Below are 22,600 nucleotides of genomic sequence, written 5' to 3' on the forward strand. Positions count from 1 at the left end.
TGCTGTTCGGGGAAGCATTAAAACAGCACAAAACTCACAACATCACCTATATTCAAAACAATGACCTAAGGCTACACATACCTATTTAGTGGCAGAAGAACTGAATGGAATCATAAAATAATGACCTGTAAACAGATCCTGGAGCTTTTTGAATACATTTCAGTTCTTCGGTTCTTTCATTGTTTGTATGCTAAACACAGAGAAAGAAACCCAGTGTCTCATTTACTTGACTTCTAAAACTGAAGAGAAACCAATATGACGTATCACAATTGTAAATGTAGCAGAACCATCAACTCAACAGGTGACGAGCAATTTTATATTTCCTTCTTCCACATCTATAGGAAGCAATATTATTTCTACCAAAACCTGATTTAAAAAAAAAAAAAAACAACTGTCCTATTTATATATTATTATTTACCACCATGTGTTGCTGAAAGAAAAAGCAGTTTTCCTATCTGTATTTGGTGCGTGTGGTTATCTTCTTTAATTTCATGTTTGGGTAAGTGGCTAAACACGATGTTTGAAATAAATCAGCTCCGCTTCCTTCTTACTTTTAAAACACGTATGTGCCAGACAGAGTGGAAGTACCGACAGGCTCTTTTTGAGGTGAACAAGAACACAAACAAAACTTTTTTTCGGAGGCTGTACAGAGAGGAGAGGAAGGAAATGAAATGATGCAAGCGTTAAAACCGTGAGAGTTCCCCATTCAGCACATCAGCAACACCGTAGTAATTAACTTGTACAGATGTGACACACACACACACACACACACACACGGCCGACGTGAGGTGACATTTTTGGCACATATTGGTCTGGGACGCTTCCTTTTCGTCTCGTTATATACGTACGTCTCCAACTCTAAAATTCTTAGACTTCAGGTCTTTTCTACAGGGTTTGTTGCTTTCAGTGGTTAGCTATAAAAGCTGAAATCTCTTTGTGAATGTGCACGGTTTACATTTGTATAATGGTCCTTGCAGAATTTTGCAAAGCCTCTATTGTTGTACCCAGTGCATTAGTTTCTCTGAATAAGATCTGAGAGGATGGGGTTTTTTATTCTTCTTTTTTTTTTCCGTGTTCAAGATCATTAATCCCGGTGACAGGGATTTACGTCAGCCAACAGATTCACTGATATATTTAGAGTGAAAATGTCTCCATTTCCTGTTAAAGAGATAAAGAGGACTGCACTCGAATGTGGTGCTTCATCTGTAAACACACAATTGAGCATTTTATGTGGAGAAAACGGGGAATACAAATGACCGAGCTGTGCAAATTTCTCCGTGGGATACTCGAACCTCCCACTGAATGCTGTCATTTATTTTCATTGGTTTCCTTCAGTAATGGACTTCGCTTGAACAACATCTTTGTATTTAACCTTGAGAACGAAGCATTTGAGTGCATATGTGCATTATGTTTCCACGCACATATTCGCATACACACACTTTGCTATGATCATCTCACTTACTATTTTTTTCTCTCTAAAAGCACATTTGTAATTTTTCGAAAGGTCACAATGAAAATTAACTTTTAATCTACACCAAGTCAATAATGCTCTGTTAGCCAAAAGAGGCTGAGATATCCTGACTTTCAGTCACTAGTATGGGTCAACCGCCAATATCCTTTTGATCCTACATTTCCCATAATGCACTTCAATAGCATTGCTTTTTTGGTATGAGCATTTTCCCATGACTATAGCCTGCATTAGCACAACTTCTATTGTTGTAAATGCAAATGAAACGTAGATTTTGAAGTCAGATCCACCTCACTGGCCCAACCCTGGCCAGTTGTCATGGCCAGGCTGGCTGAGAGTGAGGGAGGCCAGCTGTAGCACAGGAGCTGTTCCCTCTCATTTCCACTTCATTTATCTCCCCCCTCCTCCCTCCCTCCATCCATCCATCTATCCCTTCTTCCTTTCCTCTGCCAGTGGACTCTCTCCATGCTGCGCTCTACTGTGCCCAGTCAGCTGTGGCAGAGCAAATGGCATCTCTTTGTTTCTTCACTCTCTTCCTCAAAGACTCAGTTTAAGTGCAGTCATATGTGTCTATATTTATACACATTACCAAATTAAAGCCCTCAGATACTGTGGACACTCAAAGCCACCCAATCAATGGTTTTTTTTTGTTCTTGATAAAGCACCGCTTTTGTTTGTCACTTTTGCTCTTTTCCTAAGCATCAATTCTTTATTTCCTTTGAAGGGATTAGACGTGTAAGAGACTCGGGGGCTGGGCGGAGGGTTTTGGTTATAAAAAAAAAAATAATAACTGAAGTCATGCAGGAAATAAACAAAAGTAAAGGAAACCAAATCACTTCCAGATCTGACCCACTGTAGAGCAGAGCCAGGTCCAGACAGAGAACCCTCTCTGTTTCCTTTTCCCTCCCTCCCATCCTCCCTCCTCTCCTTGGTATGAATCTGCCGTATCTCATTCCCCAGCGCTAATTCCAATTTAATTGCCAGTAGCCCGAAGCCTCCTCAATAGGAGTAACAAATGGTTTGATTCTGTAGACTTCATCAGACTGCATTTTAAATGCGACACAGTAACCCGGTGCGAATGCCAATGAAGCCTGGCGAGTAGCTCCTCTGTTTACTAATTATCCTTTTTCTTACTCCGAGCCACACTGCACAAGTTGTCTGATTAAATCGGATTTGTGAGGATTGGAGGGTGGGGTAGGTGGGTGCTCCGGCGGTGGTGGGTGAGGCGGGGATGTCAGGGGGTGGGGGGTGATGGTGGTGGTGGGAGGGCGGCTGGATTGGATGGCAAGTATGGTCCGTCTTTGTAAATGATCCGAAAGTCCACAACGAGAAGAAAGAGCCTGTAACTGTAAATCACGATAAAGGGCTTTGCCACTGTTTCTCACGTTGACATTAATTCCCAGATTGCGTTGTTTATGATCTTTACAGTCAGCGTGGTGGTGAGGGAAAAAACAAACACATGCTGGTAAATAAATTCGACTGACATTTCAGAATTTATACCCACTGCAGCCGTGCAGGGGAAGGGTTTGAGATTCCTTATAAGGTTGTTGAAGGTGGATGTGTTATAGGAATACAGATTTTCCTTTTTCTGTATACTGTACATGTCCCGTATTCTCCAGTTAAATTATGGCCTTTTAGTTGGTGTATTTTTACGGCCGTTATTTTCTCTTTGTCAACAAACCCCATAAAATGTGTTTGTCCTTCTCTTATATATCTGCTCATATTATGCTGTTTGGCTTTTTCCTTTTCCTTTATAGTGTTGTATATCATTTTTTGTGCGTGTTATAGGTGTACAAAGTGAAAAAGCCCAAAGTCTTACCATCTCCAACAGAAAACACTGTTCACAAACTGCTCCAAACAGCTCTATTGTAGTCCAGCCTTTACTTCAGAGACAAACGTGGTCACTTTGTAACACACGTTATAATGCTCACCTAGCTGCTAGCGTGGCACGCCCTCATACTCTGACTGGCTAGTAGTCCTTACCTAGGTACTGTCAGGGCACGCCCTCATACTCTGCTTCCGACTGGCTAGTAGTCCTTACCTAGGTACTGCGCATGTGCGACCCCCAACAAAGATGGAACAGAAGTGAGATGTCTCACTCTGTAGCTAAAACAGAGAGCTCAACACACAGGGTGAAAAGAAGAGCTGCAGCAATGTGCAGTACAACAAAAATGTTGTTTTTTTAAAAATTAAACCATGTAAACTTATTCTGATATAACCTATAAATACAATTATGAACCTGAAAATGAGCATAATATGAGCACTTTAATACTTTCTGACATCACTGCCCTGTCTGAGGCTCTCAGCCCCAATCATATGTGCTGCTACTGAAGACGTCGTTCTTTAAAAATGGGTCATAAATATATAGTTTCATTGTTGAAAAAGCCTCAGTAATTTCCTGAAGTGGATGCCAACTGTAGTTTTCAGCAAACATGACTAAACTGGAGTAAATAGTACAATTGTTGGGGAGGCTATTTCCATCTGCAGATTAATACATATTTGATGCTCTGCTGAGTATTTACGGCGGCAAGAAGGCGTATGTGGAATTGATTCAAAATAAACCACATGTTCAATACTTTTTGCACAACAATGGAGCTCTATGGCACAGAGGAATGAGCTTCTACATTAGACTTTGGCTACACAGAAATGTGTTATAGCATCAAATCATTGTTTCAATCTCTAGATTGAAACTTAATTTCTTTTTAGACATACTGAAAAATATTTGACCCTTAAAATATTCCTTATGTTACTATCTTCTGTATCATAACATCCTACCGATCCTGAGTTAAGGCTACAATAACCTAAAGTAATAATGTGAAAATAGCAGTGAAGTGCTCCAGTTGCTACAGTAGGGAGAGGATATGGCGAGGCTGTGATGTTGTGCAGATGAGGAAATTTGCACTGCTATAAAGACCTCTCCCTGTCAACTAAATGGCCAGTTGAGCTGCCATATGGTTGTGCTGACATTATCTCTGGGTAATTAATATGGCATCTCGCCTGGCATCTGGTGGCATTAATCTAGCTGCGAGCAGTTCATCTTACAATGTCAGCGCTGCAGTGAACCCGACGTGAATTATCACTGCCCGATGGAACTGGGAGGCAGGGACCAAACACAACAAGACACAGCAGGGCAGCCTGGGTTTGTTGCATTTCTTTTTTTTTTTCCCTGCGTAAATATTGTGAAGAATTATTGGTTCTTTGAGCTGCTCCCTATTCGGTAAAGCTCTGAAGTCGCTACTGGATTGATCGTAATCCGTGTGCTAATGTCATTTTGTCAGGATGTTTTTCTGTGTGAAGCAATCGATGACTTGTTCTGTTGTGTTTAATTGAACTTGTACGGATATAGTACAGTGTGTCCCAGTTCCATATAGTTTACTAATACTAAAAAATCCATTCTGAATACTAATGTTGAGTGTATTAGTGTTTACAGGGATGTACTGTCATTTAATACTGAGAAGAAGGTGTAAGGCAGTGGTTTTGTCCAGCTGTGCTGTACAATATGTCAATAAGTGACTGTGTGGGTGTGAGAGAGAGATCCGTTTTGCTGCAAATTTCTGATTGAAAAGCTCTCTAATGCCTAAAATAAATGTATTTTTTCTCATCCATTTTTATTGTGTGTAATCTTAAAAAAAACAAAAACATATTATTCAGTCCTTAATACACCAAATAAGAGTTGAATCTTTATCATAGCTAGCTGTCTGGATTTACCCTGCAGAGATCTGAGGAGCAGTTAACCATAGTCCTCAGAAATCCACCGGAGGTTAGAATTCCAACACAAAAAAAGCGGAAGGTAACGGACATCCGGGCCAAAAAAGAGCGCGATCTAGCGGAATTTCCGGCAGCACAGGAGCAATCGAAACTGAAAGATTAGGTACACAAGAAAAAAATCTTCATAAGCAACAGGTTAAACACTGAATTCCTCAAGTTCACATGACAAATTGACAGCTCTTGGCGTGGAACTTTAAGGATTTCGAAGAGAAAAGCCCGAAATAGTCCTAACTTGATTTCGGACCTTAACCAAGATTGTTTACTATTAGCTACAGTTTGCATGTGGCAAACGGATCATTTGCCCAGGTTGTGTGGAGTGATGTAATTTGGATGCAATCCATGTCATGCAACTACTTCAACAGTATGCCTGTTTCCTCATTTCTGCATCCGTGCATCACTATGTGGTAGCTTCACTTCACAGTCGATCCACATGTACATGAGTTGCTCAGAATTAAATGAAAGTTCTAAAATGGTTTTACATGTGCGTCATGAAAACGTAGTTTAAAAGCTGGCCATTTGTTCTTTCCACCGGGAAAAACAAATAACAGTGTTTCAATGGCTAGGAAGACACTATTTTGATCATCATATAATGAGAAAATTGCTGATCATGTGGAAAGCAAGAAATTAGTCTAAAAACACGTCGGATTTTTCACTATCTAGCAATCAGTCAGAGCAATAAGTTCTCATGGCAGCACTAGGTGTTTTTAGTGTTCTCCTGGGAAGACATTTTATTGGGTATGTTTTCGGTTTCGGAGTTAAATTGTCAGCAGGACTATGGAAAAACTACTGGCCTGATTGGGGGCCTAGGAAAAAAAAAACATTGGATTTTGAAGCAGATCTGACAGTGTGAATTCCTGAGTGTCAGGGCCGTACCCTAACATTTCATTGGGGACCTTTTCTGATTCATAGGAGAGTAAATTACAGAAGGCATTTATTTGTTCGCTCGTGACATTTCTCCAGTGACACCCCATGGAGGCGTACAGGTAAAAAGGTGCTTGGCGACCTTTACAGAACGCTTGTGACCTGATGTGCGATGAAGCCTGATTGCAGATGAGAGTAACAACAAACACTTCCAGACTAATCTAAAGAGCAGCGGGAACGTCACCTCTGCTGTTGTTTCTCACGCCTTCCACTGCCAACGCCAGCAGGACTGTTGTGACTGGTGTTTGTGGTGACTGGCAGTCAGATGGTGGCAGCTAGCAGAGCTGAGAATTCAACAGAGCCCCTGGTTGGTTGGTTGGTTGGTTGGTTGGTTGGTTGGTTGGTTGGTTGGATGGATGGATGTTGTTGTGACTGGTGGTTGAAGCCTGTTTTAGCTGGTGTAAAGCAAGAATAGAAGGGAATGTATTTTCACTCTGTGTGCTACATGTGATGCATGTTTTCTCAACAAGCAATGAAATACTACTTTATTATATTCATATTTTAGTGATGCAACACACTTCAGTTTCTCACATTAAATGAAATCTCCAAAGTTCGAGGATTCTGTCTGAAAGGAAGTTTTTCCTCGCCACTGGTGCATTAAGTGCTCTTGGGGCAATTGTTGGGTCTCTATAAATCTAGTGTGTGTGGTCTAGACCTATTCTCTGGGAAGTGTCTTGAGACAACCTTGTGTTGTGTTTTGACACTATAAACAAAGTTGAATTAAAGCTGGACGAGGCAATCTATTACTTTTTGCTACTTAGAATGATCACTTAAAAATATGATAGATCATTTCTTTTAACAAACATAACCTTAAAGGATACATATGCTCATTTTTAGGTTCATACTTGTATTTTGGGTTTCAACTATGCTTATATGTTTAAAAACACATTCTTTTCCCATACTGGCTGTCTGAATATACCTGTATTCACACTCTGTCTGAAACACTGCGCACTTTTAGCCCCTGTGTCTTTAAGGAATTCATCTTTAAGGAATTACCGTACAGTACAGGAGAAGCTCGCAGGCAGTTTCACATTAGCTGTTGAAGTTGAATTACTAATGTTAACTAGCATTTTAGTGATCAATAATTAGCCTGTGCCCATGTTATCTCCTTACATATACCTACGCTCTCCGTCTCTGCAAGATTGGGAATGATTGAGATTTTTCTTGGCACAGCTACCAGAAGACTTCAGACAGGTTGCTCACATCACATCTACGTCTTGAAGCTCAGTTGGAGGCTGCTCAGTAACGCTCAGCCATCACCGGAAAAGTGCTTCTAATATCCTTCACTGGTCTCCATCCAGAGCAACGGGATCTATTGGTCCATATTATATATTGTCTATGGATCTAGGCAGCCCTCAAAGACTTTTGTGTGTTGGCAGGCACTATGTAAATATGATGAGTGATTTAAAGGAATATATAGGCTATATGTATATGCCTTTAAATCACTCAAACCACTTAGTAGTAAAGTAGTAATGTTGATCTCCCATTGAGATCTAACTGAAACCCTACAATGACTGTAGTTGTTTTAGGATACAGAAGCCTACATTTAGTCCCTCTCTCTATAGATAAACTATAGCTTATTATAGATTGCTATTGACAAGAGCAAGCAGTAACAGAGGTTGGGGGCTGTGGTAATGGCCTGTAATTGAACACCTTGTGCTGAGGTCCCGCTGCTCTCTGCCTCATTAACTCTGGCAGGTCCTCCGTTCAGCGCGCTGCATTGCAGGCCACAGTCGGGACGCATTTAACTGTCTAGACTGCAGTCCAAGAAACACAAGCCTTTCAGGAAGGATTTGAAGCAGGAGTGTAAGGAGTGAGACGCATGTATCTGAGTTGTTAAAGTCAAACATTCCCGTTGAGCCTCTAAGATAGTGCTGCGTGCATAAGAATTCCACAGACATTTAAAGTGAGACATGTTTTTTTGCATGTACATTAGGGAGCCTTTCAGCGCAACTAAGGTTTTCTGAGATTCAGAAGCATAGACTGTAGAAAAACTGGCAGGTAGAACCCGAGTGGCATCATGTTTAGATCTCTGAGGGATGTTTTGGTTTTACTTCTCACCTCCCTGTGAGTAAGTTGACCGAAATTACTGATTTTCAAATATAGTCAACCTCAGTCACTTCTCTTTAAGGTCTAATTCCTCTTAATAGAGCAGTAATTCTCACAAAAATCGTCAAGACAAACTGTAAAAGGAGTAAAATCAGCCATTGAGAAGTTATTGTAAACAACAGAAGTACCTTGAAGTACTCCTGAACTTTTACACAACCATCAACATTTTTACACATCCTGCACTAATCCATACAGCTTCTTTATTTTCTTTCTTAATGTTATATAGTTATATGTATGTATTATTTGTTTCTGTATTAATGTTAAATATGTTTTTATGTATCATCATGTATGCACCATCAACCAAAGCAAATTCCTAGTAAGTGCTACTTACCTGGCAAAAAATCTTTTTCTGATTCTGATCCTTTGGCCACTGGTAGTACTGTGTCTTAAGCCACGTCAACATTTGATTCAGTTTTTGGCCATGGTGGTGGCATTTTTAAATATAACACTTTTTATAGTTATAAACCTTAACATTTTAGTCCTGGTTGGTTTGGTGTGTCATATGTGGTTACTAGTGATAACAATAAGAGTTCCTTTGGAAATGAAAATCTAATGCATTATAAGTTTGTGTTTGAGGACATTTACTGAGATCTTTTATGACTATCACACTTTCTTTAGAGGTGGGTGGGTGGGTGCTTGGTTCCCCTGCTCAACGCATTCTCATGAACGGGTCCATATGAGAGTACGAAAATGTATGCACACCAAAACGTTAGATATCATACCAAACTAGAGTAGGAGACTAGGAGAGGTGTCTTTGAGCCGGGTACAAAGCACCGCAAGCTGCCGGTCGTTTCGCCGGTTTATTACGGTTAAGTTTAAGTGACAATAGGTAAGCATTAATGTGGCTACGAAAGTTAAAGGTACAGTAGGTAAGACTTATAAAACTAACTTTTTGTCATATTTGCCGAAACTGACCCTATGTTCGAATAGAACTACATGAATCAGGTAATTAAAAAAAAATCTGTCTCCTCTGGCACCACCTCCAGCCTGTAGTGCGATTTGCAAAACTCCACAGCTCCCTGTTCAGATGCACCAATCAGGGCCAGGGGGGGTGTCTAACTGCGTGTCATCACTGCTCATGCACACGCATTCATTGTTGGGGGGAGGGGCTTAGGAGACCGTTTTGGGCTTTAGCGGAAAGAGGGGAGGGACTGAGAAGTTGTCGATGTTCAAATTTTTTGGCTAAGTCCTGGATCTTTGCAATCCTACCTACAGCACCTTTAAGTTTAGGCACCAAAATGACTAGTTAAGTTTAGGAAAAAGATCGTGGTTTGGATTAAAACACGTATTTCCTGTGTGAAAGTCTTTTGTTTTCCCCGGGAAATAAATTCCACTCCCTGGCTTTAAAGTCCTGTGTTTTATGACCCACACATACACCCCAACCTCCTCCCTATGCGTTCTTATATAGCAGCAGTTGTTGGGGTGCATACAGCAACAACAAAAAAACGTGGAATGCTTACTAATTATAGTGCTTAACTTTTCTTAGCTTTTTGAACGTATAAATCATGAGAACAGGCTGCCCTTTTGCACATCAGAATCAGTAAAAGTGCCTACCTCTGGCCACCCTCTACCCCATTTCTGTGCTCTGTGCCCATCCGGCCACTGTCACCTCCCATCGGGGAGTATTCCTCTCCATTACCGGCCTATGTCCGTCCTCCACTTAAATAACAGCAGCCCTGCCACTCCAGGCCCATTAAGATACTGCCGGCACTGCCGCGGCCACACACACAAACCGCCACAAGCTGCCCGAGCCTTTTATAAATAGATGGCGGGAGAAGGAGAGAGAGCTGGTTAGAGAAGGTAAATTATTCCAAAACAGCCAAACAGGACTGAGACTAAGAACCCCCCACCACTCTGGCTACTCCAGCTCCTCCTTTCAGGTGTCACTTTGGGCTGACTCAATTTTACACTGTAATGGACCTCCTGGGTCAACTACTTTTCTCCCACCTTTCCTTCCTTTTTTATCTCTCCACTGCTCTCTTCATCTATCGGCGGCCGACAACATCTTTCCTCACTTTCCTGCAACACACACACATATACACACACAGTATTCCCTGCACTGACTGTATAGTTTGCACCACTTAATTTAGTCTAACACTAATCAGGATTCGCACTACACTTTACTACCAACTGTGGTTTGCAGTTTGCAAGAAGGGGAAACGATAGCAAGTAGCTTTCCACATAGACTGTTGAACAATAGCAAGTAGCTTTCCACAGACTGTTAAAAAGCATAAATGTAATATGTGCGATGTCACCCACAGTTTTATGAAAGGATCTTTCAAAGCTTGGATTTGCATTTACTACTTACCACCATATTTGACAGTTGCTAGAAAACTCAAATTCACAATGTGTTCACACATACATACATAGTATATACATACATACAGTACATACCGTAGCCTACATACAAATGAGGATCTCGCTCAATAGCACCCGGGTTTAAAATAAAGGTTTGAAATGAAATACAGATCTTGTCTCTCACAAGTCTGGAGTTTGCTAGGATGTTTGCATTAACTATATGGAGCTCCATGTGAGCAGTTATGACATCCGCCGAAAAGTTTATGTTTTCGGTTTGTTTGCGTTTTAATTCATGCAAGTAGTGGTCCATGTGTGGCAGTGAGTGTATTAAACATCAGACCCTTCTTGAAGACAGAAAGCACGTGTTTTTTTTTTTTTTTTTTTTTATTTATCCTTTATTTTACCAGGTAATGTCCCATTGAGATAGTCAAATCTCTTTTACAAGGGAGCCCTTGTCCACTCCTTAGGTCACAGGTTTGATAATCTTTTACATTCCAAAACCTTTTTTTTTTCCCTCTAATTCCAAAATCGCTTTCAATCCCCCTCCCCTCCTCCCTTACTGTCTCTTTAACTTATTCTGGCTCTGGACCACTCAGGCCCTTTCCATTCTCTACCCTTCCAAACAACGACAATAATGGCATGTTACTTTACGACTTTAATGTGACTATATTATTTGGTCCAAAGTGGTCTGGAGAAAGAAGTCCTCTGCTTCCACTGACTGATAAACTAAGAGAAGGAGAGTGAGGTATAGTGACTATAGAAGTGAACGGGAGGCATGCCTGTCAATCAAAGCCACTTCAGTACCTGGAGTCCTAGAGGGATTCCAGCAGCAATCGACCCCAGTCAATAGCCTCTTCATTGATAAAAGCAGAGAGGAGGAGAAGAGAAAATCACAGCACAGGAGAAAACTAGCTTAGCACTAATTACATGTATGAACTAGTCTGCATTTACAATTGAGTCTGCATCCAGTCACTGAAAGGTTTTAAATGTGCTGTTATATTCACAGTTAGGGCTGCAACTAACGATTATTTTAATAATCGATTAATCTGTCAATTATTTTTTAGATTAATCGATGAATCGGATAAAAAAAAAGCATTAATTTACATCAACTCAATACATACATACTTGTTGTTTTAGTTAATAGTTGTGTAAAGGTAAGTAACCCAAATAGCAGATACAGACAAGACAGACAGACACACACACACACACACACACACACACACACACACACACTTATTCATTCAATTATTACCATCATTGTAGTAAGTGCAAGTTAAGTTCGTTTATACACCACACACTAATATATTTGTCAACAATAACTGATATGGGACAAAGCACATAATATATGCATGACAACAGATTTGAAAAATGAATGGGCCAAAAAAGGCGAGTGAATAAAACTGTTTTAGTCTTTAGTCTTGCAAACCATACCACCCCTGCTTTATTACTGTTATTACCGAGCTAACGCTAGCTTGTCATGCTAGTCAGCTGGATAACGAGTAAACAGCAGCACCAGAAGAGCTACTGGAGGGACGGTACGTTCCTCCCTTCAGACCGGAACAGAAGTAGGATAGTGTAGTGACTTTACCCTGCTGTTGAACTCCCTTCCTCCTCATCAAGGACTCAACATGTTTACGTTTACGCTCTGCTCTTTTTTCTTTTCTTTCGCTCCGCGTAGCTCCGCTCTGCGCTCAACTACATTTTTTTTTTATCTCCGCGACTAGGTTGCCTAATAGTTGCGCGACACAACAAATTGATAATTAAATTCGTTGCCAACTTTTTTAGTAATCAAATTTTATCGATTCGTTGTTGCAGCCCTATTCACAGTGCGCCTCGAGGCTTTTGGCAAGGGGTATAGAAGAAGGGATGCAGTTTAGGTTCCCAGTATACCAAAACAGGGTTGAGAACTTGGTAGTTAGCATGAGACGAGTAGTGGAATTTTCCATAGGTGAAAGGTAAAGAGTGCCACCTACTGAACCGAAACGGCGGGAACGGCGAATGAAAATCTAAATCAAAAGAGGTGTGAAAATTTTAAAGACCCATGCGGTATGAAAATTTTTGCAGAAAGGTTTACAACATTCCAACCTGTTCACTGCAAACATTTTCATATCCAAAGCCTAAAAAAAAGATACGAAGTTTATGCAGACCCGTTAACGTTCGAGCTTGCGTGAATGTGCTCAGCAAATGTTCTGGTAATCGGCTCCTATAGATTTAAATATAGCTTGTGTAAAAGCATCCCTCTTAGTCGATTAGTCAACTAATTGGTCGTTTTGGTCTTAGTCAACTTAGATTTCTTTAGTCGATTAGTCATGTTTTATGCTTTCTTCATGCTGAATGACTTATTTCCAAGAAATGTACGAGCACATCTCTGGTAAACACAAGAATTAAAGTGGTACTTTTGCATGACTCTTTGCGGAGAAACTCAGATTTACAGAACTGTCGATTAAATCAACTAATCAATTAGTCGATACAATTGAATGAGTGTTAGTTGACTAAGAATTTCTTCAATCGAGCACAGCCCTAAAAAGCATCTGGCCTAGAGAAAAGGTCAACGGGTCGCCTACATGTTAGGAATCATCTTCACCTGTAGGATTGTACGGATTAGCACCTCGGGCTTTCAGTCATGAGTGTTCAACAAGGATCTTATAACAAGTTCTACACTCCTGCAGACACAGCTGCTCTCTTTCCTGTGCAAGAGAAAATGAAACATTGAGACAGAGCTTAGGTCAGAACGGGAAGATTTGTCAATATTTATTTCTCTCCCCTACATGCACCGAAATTAGATTGTTTTGTTTTTTTTCCCCTGTTGGTTTGTACATCGCCGTCCTCTACTGCAAATCTCTTATATTTACTTGCAATCCAGCAGCTCTCCTCTATCCTCCCTGCTATGATCATCCTCCAGCGGTGCATCTTCCCCTCCATCCCTGTTCCTCAGCGTGTAGAGCAGCCGAGACAGTGATTGATCTGGCGTGGAGGCTGTCGTGGGCCCTCCTCCTCCTCCAGTGGTTATGAACATGAGGCGGGCTGCTCTTCATAGATTTTTAAATTAGTGTCAGCTTTGCCCCAAAGATGTGTTATTGACTGATGAAATAGAAACTGAGCTCCAAACACTCAGTCCTTCCCTAGAGTTTTCCCCAGCCTGGTAATTGAAAAAGTGTGAAGGGAGTGTGTTCAAGGCAACGTGCAACTGTGTGTGTGTCTGTTCCTGTGTTTGGGTGCTTGCAAGTGCGCGCTCTTTATCTCTGCTGGAGAAAAATGCACAGTGCTCGCTCGAGTCAAGATTCGATTGAAGTATTGCATAGGAGATCTTTATCTCCTACACACCCACCCTGAAGCATGAGTACTGTGTGCACCTTTAATCCTATAAATACAGTTTGCTTCATGTAAACCTATGAAGGCACGTTGTTTTTTTTTTAATCGTGTGTCTGAGCCCACGACATCGCACCGGAGTTTTAGTGTATCCTGTGTTTTAATCATTGTGTGCATGCATCAACCTTTAGTGGGATTTGTTTGAGCAAAGCATTGGTTGTCTCTGTGGCTTTATCATGAAGTGCCGTGGGGGGAGGTGACTACCACTGGCTAATCACTGCGCTCTTTTTTTTTTTCCCTGCAATGTAAAAACTCTCATCTTCATTCCAAAATGCAAAAAGACAGGCAAAGAAACCTGAAACCATGAAAATAAGACCCAATAAATAAGTGGCTGTCGGTTTAATAAATGCGATCATGCTTCACGGATCTCACCACTAACTCGACCTGTTGTGTCTTTTGCTCTGCAGGCTCGGACATGGCCATCTTTTGCCTGCTTTGTGGGAAGCGTTTCCAGACCCAGACGGCACTGCAGCAGCACATGGAAGTCCACGCCGGCGTTCGCAGCTACATTTGCAGCGAATGCAACCGGACTTTCCCCAGCCATACTGCACTCAAGCGTCACCTACGCTCACACACAGGTCAGTGGAAGCACTCACTAGACATCTTCACTACGGCAGTAAGGCCTAAAGTTCTTCCGTGGTTTAGAATAAAAGCTTTTGGTGTGCTCCCCGGCGTATTCATTTTCAGCACATTCTCGCCTCATTCTAGGGAATCCCTTGACCCTTCCTATATCGGATGGGAATGTGTAATCCCCTCTGGGTCGGCTCGCATTTTAACTCAAAGTATCCGAACAAGCCTTTGGGAGACATCATTACCAGATGTCCAAACCATCGCACCTAGCTCCGTTTGACATGAGGGAGCAGTTAAGTCTTATTTTGCTCTTCTTGTGTAGTCTGAGCTTCTCCCTCTGCCCCTTAAGGCCTGTGAAGGAAACTTTTGTCAGTCAATCATATCCACAATCAAGCAGCACTCACTATCCAGAGCTTAGACCACAGGTGAAGGTTGGCAGGCCGACTGACTGACACATCAAGAGCCTCATCTTCAAGCTCCGCTCCCTCTGGGCCGTGATGAAATGATTGGTTTTTAACCTGTTTAAATATTGACTACATTTAGGAGAACAAAAAAACCAGACCCAGGTCATAAAAATCACACATTTCCTTTTTAATTTGCCATACTTGCTAGCTCCTGCCACACCTACTAATAATTCATTCCTCCCGGTCCAACCCAATTTACATCAGCGCCTCAGGTCCACCACTGCAATGCTGCGGCAGCATCTCCGGTCAGGGAATTACTCAACTATGTTGGTCATGCTCAAATACGAATTTGCAGCAAACTTGCATCACCATTTATGTCTGCCCCTTTCTTCTCAAAGGAGCACAATTGGATTTATTCAGTGTCTACCCATAGGCGTAATTTACGGGATGGCAGGGGGTTACAACCCCCCTCAATAATCAAAACTTGCCGGGGTAATGAAGCCAAAGACTTTAAATGCTGTGGCAAGCAAATACTTGTGCATAATTCCCAAAAAAAAAAAAAACATCCTGAAACACGTGTAATGTTGTGAATCTGCACAAGGTTTTGAACAATACAGCAGATATATTACTTAATAATAAAAATATTTACCTAAACAAAGACATTTTTGCATTCAAAAAAGGCACAAATTGTGCCCCCCCCCCCCAATGTTGTACCCAGGGTTATGCCCTTGTTTCTACCAAACCACTAAGAGAGCAGAGCAGACAGTGCAGAGAGGATTCATATTGACATCAAGGGCTTGTAATAAAAACTGAACAATGAATGAGCGTTAAGTCACAGAGATCAGTGCCATTTTAAAGATTTATTCTTAGACATTTTTGATCATTGAAACAATTTGAAAAGAGGAAGGGCATAAGTTCTTCCATAGAGAAGCCATGCCAGGGTTTTTGCTAACATTTCAGGACAAAAAAATCAGCACTAAAACCTGGTTCTTGAGCGGTTAATATTTTTTTTTATTTGACCTCCATATAATTGAATATCAACCTCTGCTTAAAGACAGTCTAAATATTATGACACATTATTATTATATTGCATAATAGCAAGGCATGATTATCATCTGCCCCTGAGTCCCAGATCCCCAGAGCAAAGCCCCAGGTTCACTCTGTGGCAGTAGCACTTTGCTATGGTGATTCATTTTAGCTTTGTTTGGGTATATGGGAATATGCTTCACTAATACACAATATCCGCTGACACGATAAAGAGCTTAAAGTGTGACCTGCTTTATTACCTGATAATGAGGCAGCGTGTTGAAGAGAAAAGCACGTGTTTATTACATGTAAAACACACATTACATATTATTCACACGCGGAACACCACAAAATATCCCACACAGTCATTTCACATGTGATAAAATCACGATATGGGCACGTGAATTTAATGTGACATTTCACAATGTAAATACCTAACTAGTCACACAGAAAGCCCTAAATCTTGGATATGCTTTTTCTAATTTTCTTCTCACAAATATATTTTCTTTTTCTTTCTTCTAAGATTCTTTGGGCTTTCGCATAGAAGTTCTTCTTCTCATATTACCACCTCCCATCCAGGTGTGTTAGGGTAATAAAATAGCTGACCATGATAACAGTGAGTAGTGCACAGCCACAATAGGAGATCACCTGCAAAATACCCTACACTCTGGCCCACAACTAGGATCGTCAGTGACAAATATATATCTTACAGTATAATACAAAGTAAAAAAAAAAACAAAGCCATGTTTTATTTTAGGAACAGGGTGAATTATGTTGTCTGCTACCGAGTTACATTGGTGTGCTGCAGTGTAGAGCGAAATAAACGGCATTAATTCAGGTCAACGCCAAATGGATTCTGCAGCAGTCAGACGCAGCTTATTTACAGTGAGTTTTATTTTTTTTTCCTCCAGTCCACTAGTAATTCTCTCAGTGCTGGATCTCTGCTGAGGCGAGGCCGGGATACTAATACATTGTTGTGAGGGAGCAGAGGTTGCTTGACGGATGCTGCTATTCAGTATGGAGAGAAAAAATAAAAAATAAAACGTAACCATGACAGAATATGAACACATGGAAATGAATCCCATTTCACCGGCAAGGGATGGATGCTTTTTTTTTCTTCCCCATCTCTCTCTCTCTCTCTCTCTCTCTCTCTCTCTCCCTCTCTCCCTCTCTTTCTCTCACCCAGCCGCCTGTCTGCGACCTTAAATAACAGTCTCGCTGTCAGAGCCGATTTAGCTCACCGGCTCACGGATAAATATTTGAAACGAAAGGCAGGGAGATGAGAGCAGTCGGCCCTATTTACAAGTCAGGCGAATACACCATTAGTGTGTGATGGTGGAAGGTGCTGAGGGAGGGGGGGGGGGTGAGGAGGCTGTGGATCAAGCTGCTTGAGCCGCCGGTACAGTAGTTATGCACACATCTGCTCCGTCTACCAGACATTGGAGAGGACACGAGCAGCGTCTCTGATCCACCTGCCCACCCGGCCGACGCAAATGTCACCTCAGCTCGTCTGTGGAGACGCAGATGAGACTTTGCACCGCGTCCCGCTGTGGGCGCGCGTTAAATCACAACGAGCCAGCCGCGAAAGCAATCGTTTAAATATGATGTGGAGCCTTTTGTCAGGGGATTATACAGTCAGCAACTCGCACAGCCATCATGGGCGCCAGAAATAGGTCCTAATTTACCCTCCAAAAAGAAATAAAAAAAATAAAAAATAAGAAAGAAGTAGAGACATGGTGTTCCTCTACATTTACACTTTGATGTTAATAATCTCATTCACACTTTGCTGGGTAACAAGGCGAAAATAGTGTTTTAAAAACAGGCACAGCCTCAGGGAGTCAGCCTTCACCTTTTGTACAGAGGCACATGTGCTCTGCCTTCATCCGACAAAGTCCATCCAATGTGGACATCTGTCCAGATACATCTCGCAGGTTGTTGTTAGTGTCCTACATGCACCTCCTTTTGTTGTGTGTGTGTGTGTGTGTGTGTGTGTGTGTGTGTGTGTGTGTTTTTTTTTTTTTTTTCCAAGTTTCCAACATGCATCCAAAACACAAACAATGTCTCATTAACGAGGCTGTAGCTTTTGTCTCAGACGTGAAGAGGACACAATACAATCAGGGACTCATCAACCCAAACAATATTATGCTTTTTTGTAATAATAGTACTCAGACAAAGAATTCAATATAAAAAAAATCAATATAAATTGCCGTATCAAAAATGCACAGACTTTTTTTTATTTGTTTCAAATTCGACATGTGCATGTTTACTAAAGAGCTCTGTCCTTTACTGTCATGTCTTTGACTGGCGTCTTTTACGGAGAATATTTACTCTAAATGAAAAAGAAAACCGATTAAATAAGTCTTTGGGGTTTTTATTCCCCAAAAAACATGCAAAGTAGTTGGCAGTGCTTTTATTCCACCCTGAAAAGGGTCTGCTAATCTGCCCCCTAACCCTGCATGAGCCCCTCTCAAAGGTGAAGGCTGGCTGTAACCAGGGGTTATTACTGCAACCAGTGGCAGAAAGGGTAGATCCTTTACATGCAGCTATTTCGGCGTGTTGTTTGCGTGATCTACGTCATGGCAGTATTACTCTTGGTTGTTTAGTTTCAACACTAATGTTATCTTATTCAGATCTGATTCAGCTACCTGTTGAACCTGTTGGTGTTTTGCACTCTGCTTCGTTCACACTTATTGTTAAAAAATATATATCTTGCCACTCAGCTGGGCTCTAGGCAGCCATTGTAGCATTAAAAATAGATTGGGAGGGGGGGACGCCAGAGCTGAAACGTTGATCCGTAATAATGGTACTACAAGGTCAGAGTATGTACAGTAGTCTTTAGCACACAAACAAATAGACACACAAGCGCACACACGCAAAATGTCATGGGTTCCCGCAGGTATTTTCCCCCAGGAAATTGTAGTCAATTTTGGCAAGCATTACCTGCAATTAACAAGATCTCAATTCCCAGCATTCAACCCTAATTCCGTGTGGCAGCTCCTCTGCTATAGAAAGCTTTCTAGCTCAGTTATTGGTTAAATCACCATTCTGTTGCATCAAATGACAACAGGACGCAGCAAAAAGCACTTTTATGGACATTCATTATGTGTGCTTCATTTTACCTGTCTGCTGGCTTATCTTTTAAAAGCAGCCTTGCTGGTGCAGGCTCTGACACTGGATCACCATTTAGGACAAGAAAGAAAAAGGGGGGGTGGAACGACAGAGTTAATGGTGTTTATTTCAGCATCTAAATCATTCCATCTTGCCTGGTCTCCCTCACTGCACGCCTTCTCATTTTCCTCCCTCCACCTGCCGTTTCATCACCCTCTCTTCACATGCCACGAGATTACACAGCTCCATGTCGACTCTTTATTTTGTTCATATGCCTTTATTGCATGTATGTACACTACAGTATAGGTCCAAGCACTCATGCATAAACACACAATGTGGGCTTATAACAGTGACAGTCATGGCAGCTGTGCTATTCTCCTTCCCTAACACCCCACACGCAGACAAACACACTCGCTTTACAGACCAGGCCCTCATTAATATTCCGTTGTTGTGCACTGTCTGTGTGTAAGTGTCTGTGTGTGTGTTTTTTTTTTTAAACTCAGAGCCAATTTGCTGTCTGCTGTGGCGTGGTGTTTTGTGTTCGCAGCTGTATTTGATAGTGCTACAGCCAGAGAGGAAGAGACAGAGAGAGGACTGAATTGAATTTGGAGAGAGAGAGAGAGAGAGAGAGAGAGAGAGAGAGAGAGAGAGAGAGAGAGAATGAGAATGAGCCAGTTCTGGTCCTGGCAGTGATGGAGCCCGGTGATTTACAGCCTCTTACCGTGTATAATGAACACGTCCCGGGTGCCCATGGGCACAGGCATCCTCAGCAGGCCCTTGGGGTGTCAAAGGAGCTGATGGGGAGGGGGGGGGTTTGTTAATGTAGAGGTGGTGATGGTGGTTGGGAGGGGTCAAGAAACGCAGGTGGTGATGCTCGGGGGGCACCCAAGGGTCCACTCACCATGCTGTGGTTCCACCTCACTGTGCTGAGTCCTCATCTGCGGCCTCCCTGCCATGTGGCCACGGCACAGAGGAAGAAGAGAAAGATAGGAGGGAAGGAAAGCAAGGAAGGAAGGAAAAAAAGGGATGAGAGAGAGAGAGAGAGAGAGAGAGAGAGAGAGAGAGCGAGATGAGGTGATAGTGGCAGATTTGGGATGGACAGAGGACATGTCCCCATTATTCGCCAGCCCCCGTGAGAATATCCGGACAAAATGAAGTCCCGTCTGGCCCTTTACATTCTCTCACAATGTGATTATAGAATTGTGTCTGATTTATTTAAAGCCTTGCGGTTAAGCTTTGCACTTTGGCGTCCCCGAGTGGCTACAGGAGATAGCGTGCACGATATGCACCCCGGGTACAAACAGGATGCTGGAGCCTCGACTGCAACCACTCGGTATTTTTATACCACTCTGTTCTTTCATGCCTCGGCTGATACCAGGCATGCTTGCATCTGCTCCGTTTTATTTATTTTTTTGTTACTGTGTGGCTGTACAGTATGTTTTCACGGTAAGTCTTCTAATGCATAAACACTGGTATATTATAAAACAAAAACCTTATATTGAAATGAGAAAGACAGTGAGCTCTTTTCCTACTTGTTCAAGATTTTTGAAGGTGTTCGCTAACAGCAGACGTTAGCACAGCAACAGGACATTAAGCTCGAATAACCCTCCGTGGGTCTTCTCTGAGTGTTCCCACAGCATCCCACTCGCCGGTCTGATCGGAGGCCCTAATTAAAGGCAGGTGAATCTGAGCTCAATTATTATTATTCCAGCAGCGTCGTGCGAGCCCACCGAGCTCCGTGATGGATTGTGATCTCTGCTGTGGTTGAAACGCTAGAAAGAGCACAATGTCTTACAGCGGGAGCCACTGATAACTTCACGCAGACAAATAAAGACTGTCACTTTTATTGATTTTTACCCAGCCCCCACCAACACCGCCATACACACCCATATCCCCTGCTCCATCCCTGTCTCAGTTCCCCACCCACCCACCAAACAGCCTCGCATCACCTCCATCCCCATCAAAGCTTCCATTTAATGGAAGGGGGGGGAGGTCCAGCATCACAAGGCACAGGAAACTTTTCTTCCATGAAAGTACAGCACGCCCCAGAATGTGATCAGCATTTAAGAGGTGTCCATCTCTCGCCCCCTCTCTTCCATCCCTCTGTCTCTCAACACATACATACTGTATACACAGACATGAAACCTTAAATAAAATATGCAGGATGGAAGCGAAATTGTCTCTAAGCAGCGGGGCGGCGGCAACACATAACGAGAAATGCAATTTATTCCGTGGCACGTTGCTGCTCGGACAGGCAGATAATGAAAGGCATAGGTCATCGATGGTGACTTCAACCTGCAGCGGTGGAGTGAAATACATTAATAAATATCCACAACATTACGTGTAACCGGGGAGGAGGTGGGGGGGAGAGGGGGGGTAAATGACACAAGAAGCAGCTCCTCATCAAACACACAGGAATACAATTAGTCTTTGGACTGGTGGCGAGAGCCTCCTGCAAATCATAATATCCCTGATCATTGACACCTGAATATGCATGTGCTCTGGCAGCCTGAGGAGAAGAATGGGATGCCTGTTGTCAGTTCCATTTCTGGAGACACACATACTGTACATCCACCAGCCAGCCTGGTGTCTGGAATAAGTCTAATGTTTAAGAATGGAAATGTGTTCTGCTCTGAAAATAACAAGTGAGAATACATTTACCCAGTGTGAAAGCATCAGACAGAGGAGCCATGAATAGAAACGGCTGATATGCTGACGATGAGGTACTACATTGAAAGCCAAATAGAGATCCAGTTGTCTACAACTTCTTTTCAGGTCTTTTTGTTTAACCACGACCAAAACGGTACTCAAAATGTGTGATATAATACTGAAGATCTAAATCTTTTGAGTCACTGCAATCTGCTCTATACTATAAATTAAATTTGGCTTGTTCTCAAACTGATAAAACTGATGTCAAGTAAACAAACAATATTCTTCCTCCGTGTCTGTTGGATGCCATGTGCTGAATAACATTGTTTACTGTATGAATGAATACAAAATGCCACCAAATCAAGCATAGTGTTCTGCTCACACTAGTTTAAGGCAAGACATATTACAGGTGAATAGGGTAAAAAAAAAACATAAATAGATAGCACCATGAAACTTCCTCAGTTCAATCTTTACATTGAGACAGTTGATTTTTGTATTACAAGTTTTCTAAAATGTTATGTTTACATGTGAAAATTAGGCTTTATTTTCTTAAATAAGCATTATTTTGCATACATATCCAGAACAGAAATTTGAACATTTGATAAAGCCAGGTTCCAAATTGTTTCATTTAGTGGACATGTTGGAGTCAAAGGATTCTACAGAGGGGATTTTGGATATCTTTTTTTTCAACAATCAATTTTCGCCATGTTTTTAGGAAGAAAATGTTACATAAATCAGGTTATTAATGATAAATGAGCAAACCCCAAATAGACAAAGTGTAGAAATATTTCTTTTCACTAGTCTGAAAGAAGCATGTTATGGAAGCGAAATAGCCCAAAATCTCAAAATGAGAAAATGTTGTTTTTGCCTGCAGTGTCTGGCCTTTACAAGAAGTACCAGAACAAACTCC

General features: G+C 41.8%; 1 protein-coding gene across 7 annotated transcripts in view; it reads left to right on the forward strand.

Annotated features, from left to right (window-relative positions):
* Window positions 1-22,600, forward strand: part of zbtb16a (zinc finger and BTB domain containing 16a) — a 157,416-nt gene that overhangs the window by 127,574 nt on the left and 7,242 nt on the right. For all 7 annotated transcript variants that reach the window (XM_028596439.1, XM_028596441.1, XM_028596443.1 and 4 more), the window contains one exon: window positions 14,341-14,511. In XM_028596439.1, the coding sequence (XP_028452240.1) occupies window positions 14,341-14,511 (171 nt within the window). The remainder of the gene's footprint in view (window positions 1-14,340; window positions 14,512-22,600) is intronic.

The sequence above is a fragment of the Perca flavescens genome, chromosome 13 (genome assembly GCF_004354835.1).
Source record: "Perca flavescens isolate YP-PL-M2 chromosome 13, PFLA_1.0, whole genome shotgun sequence".
Taxonomy (NCBI): Eukaryota; Metazoa; Chordata; class Actinopteri; order Perciformes; family Percidae; genus Perca; species Perca flavescens.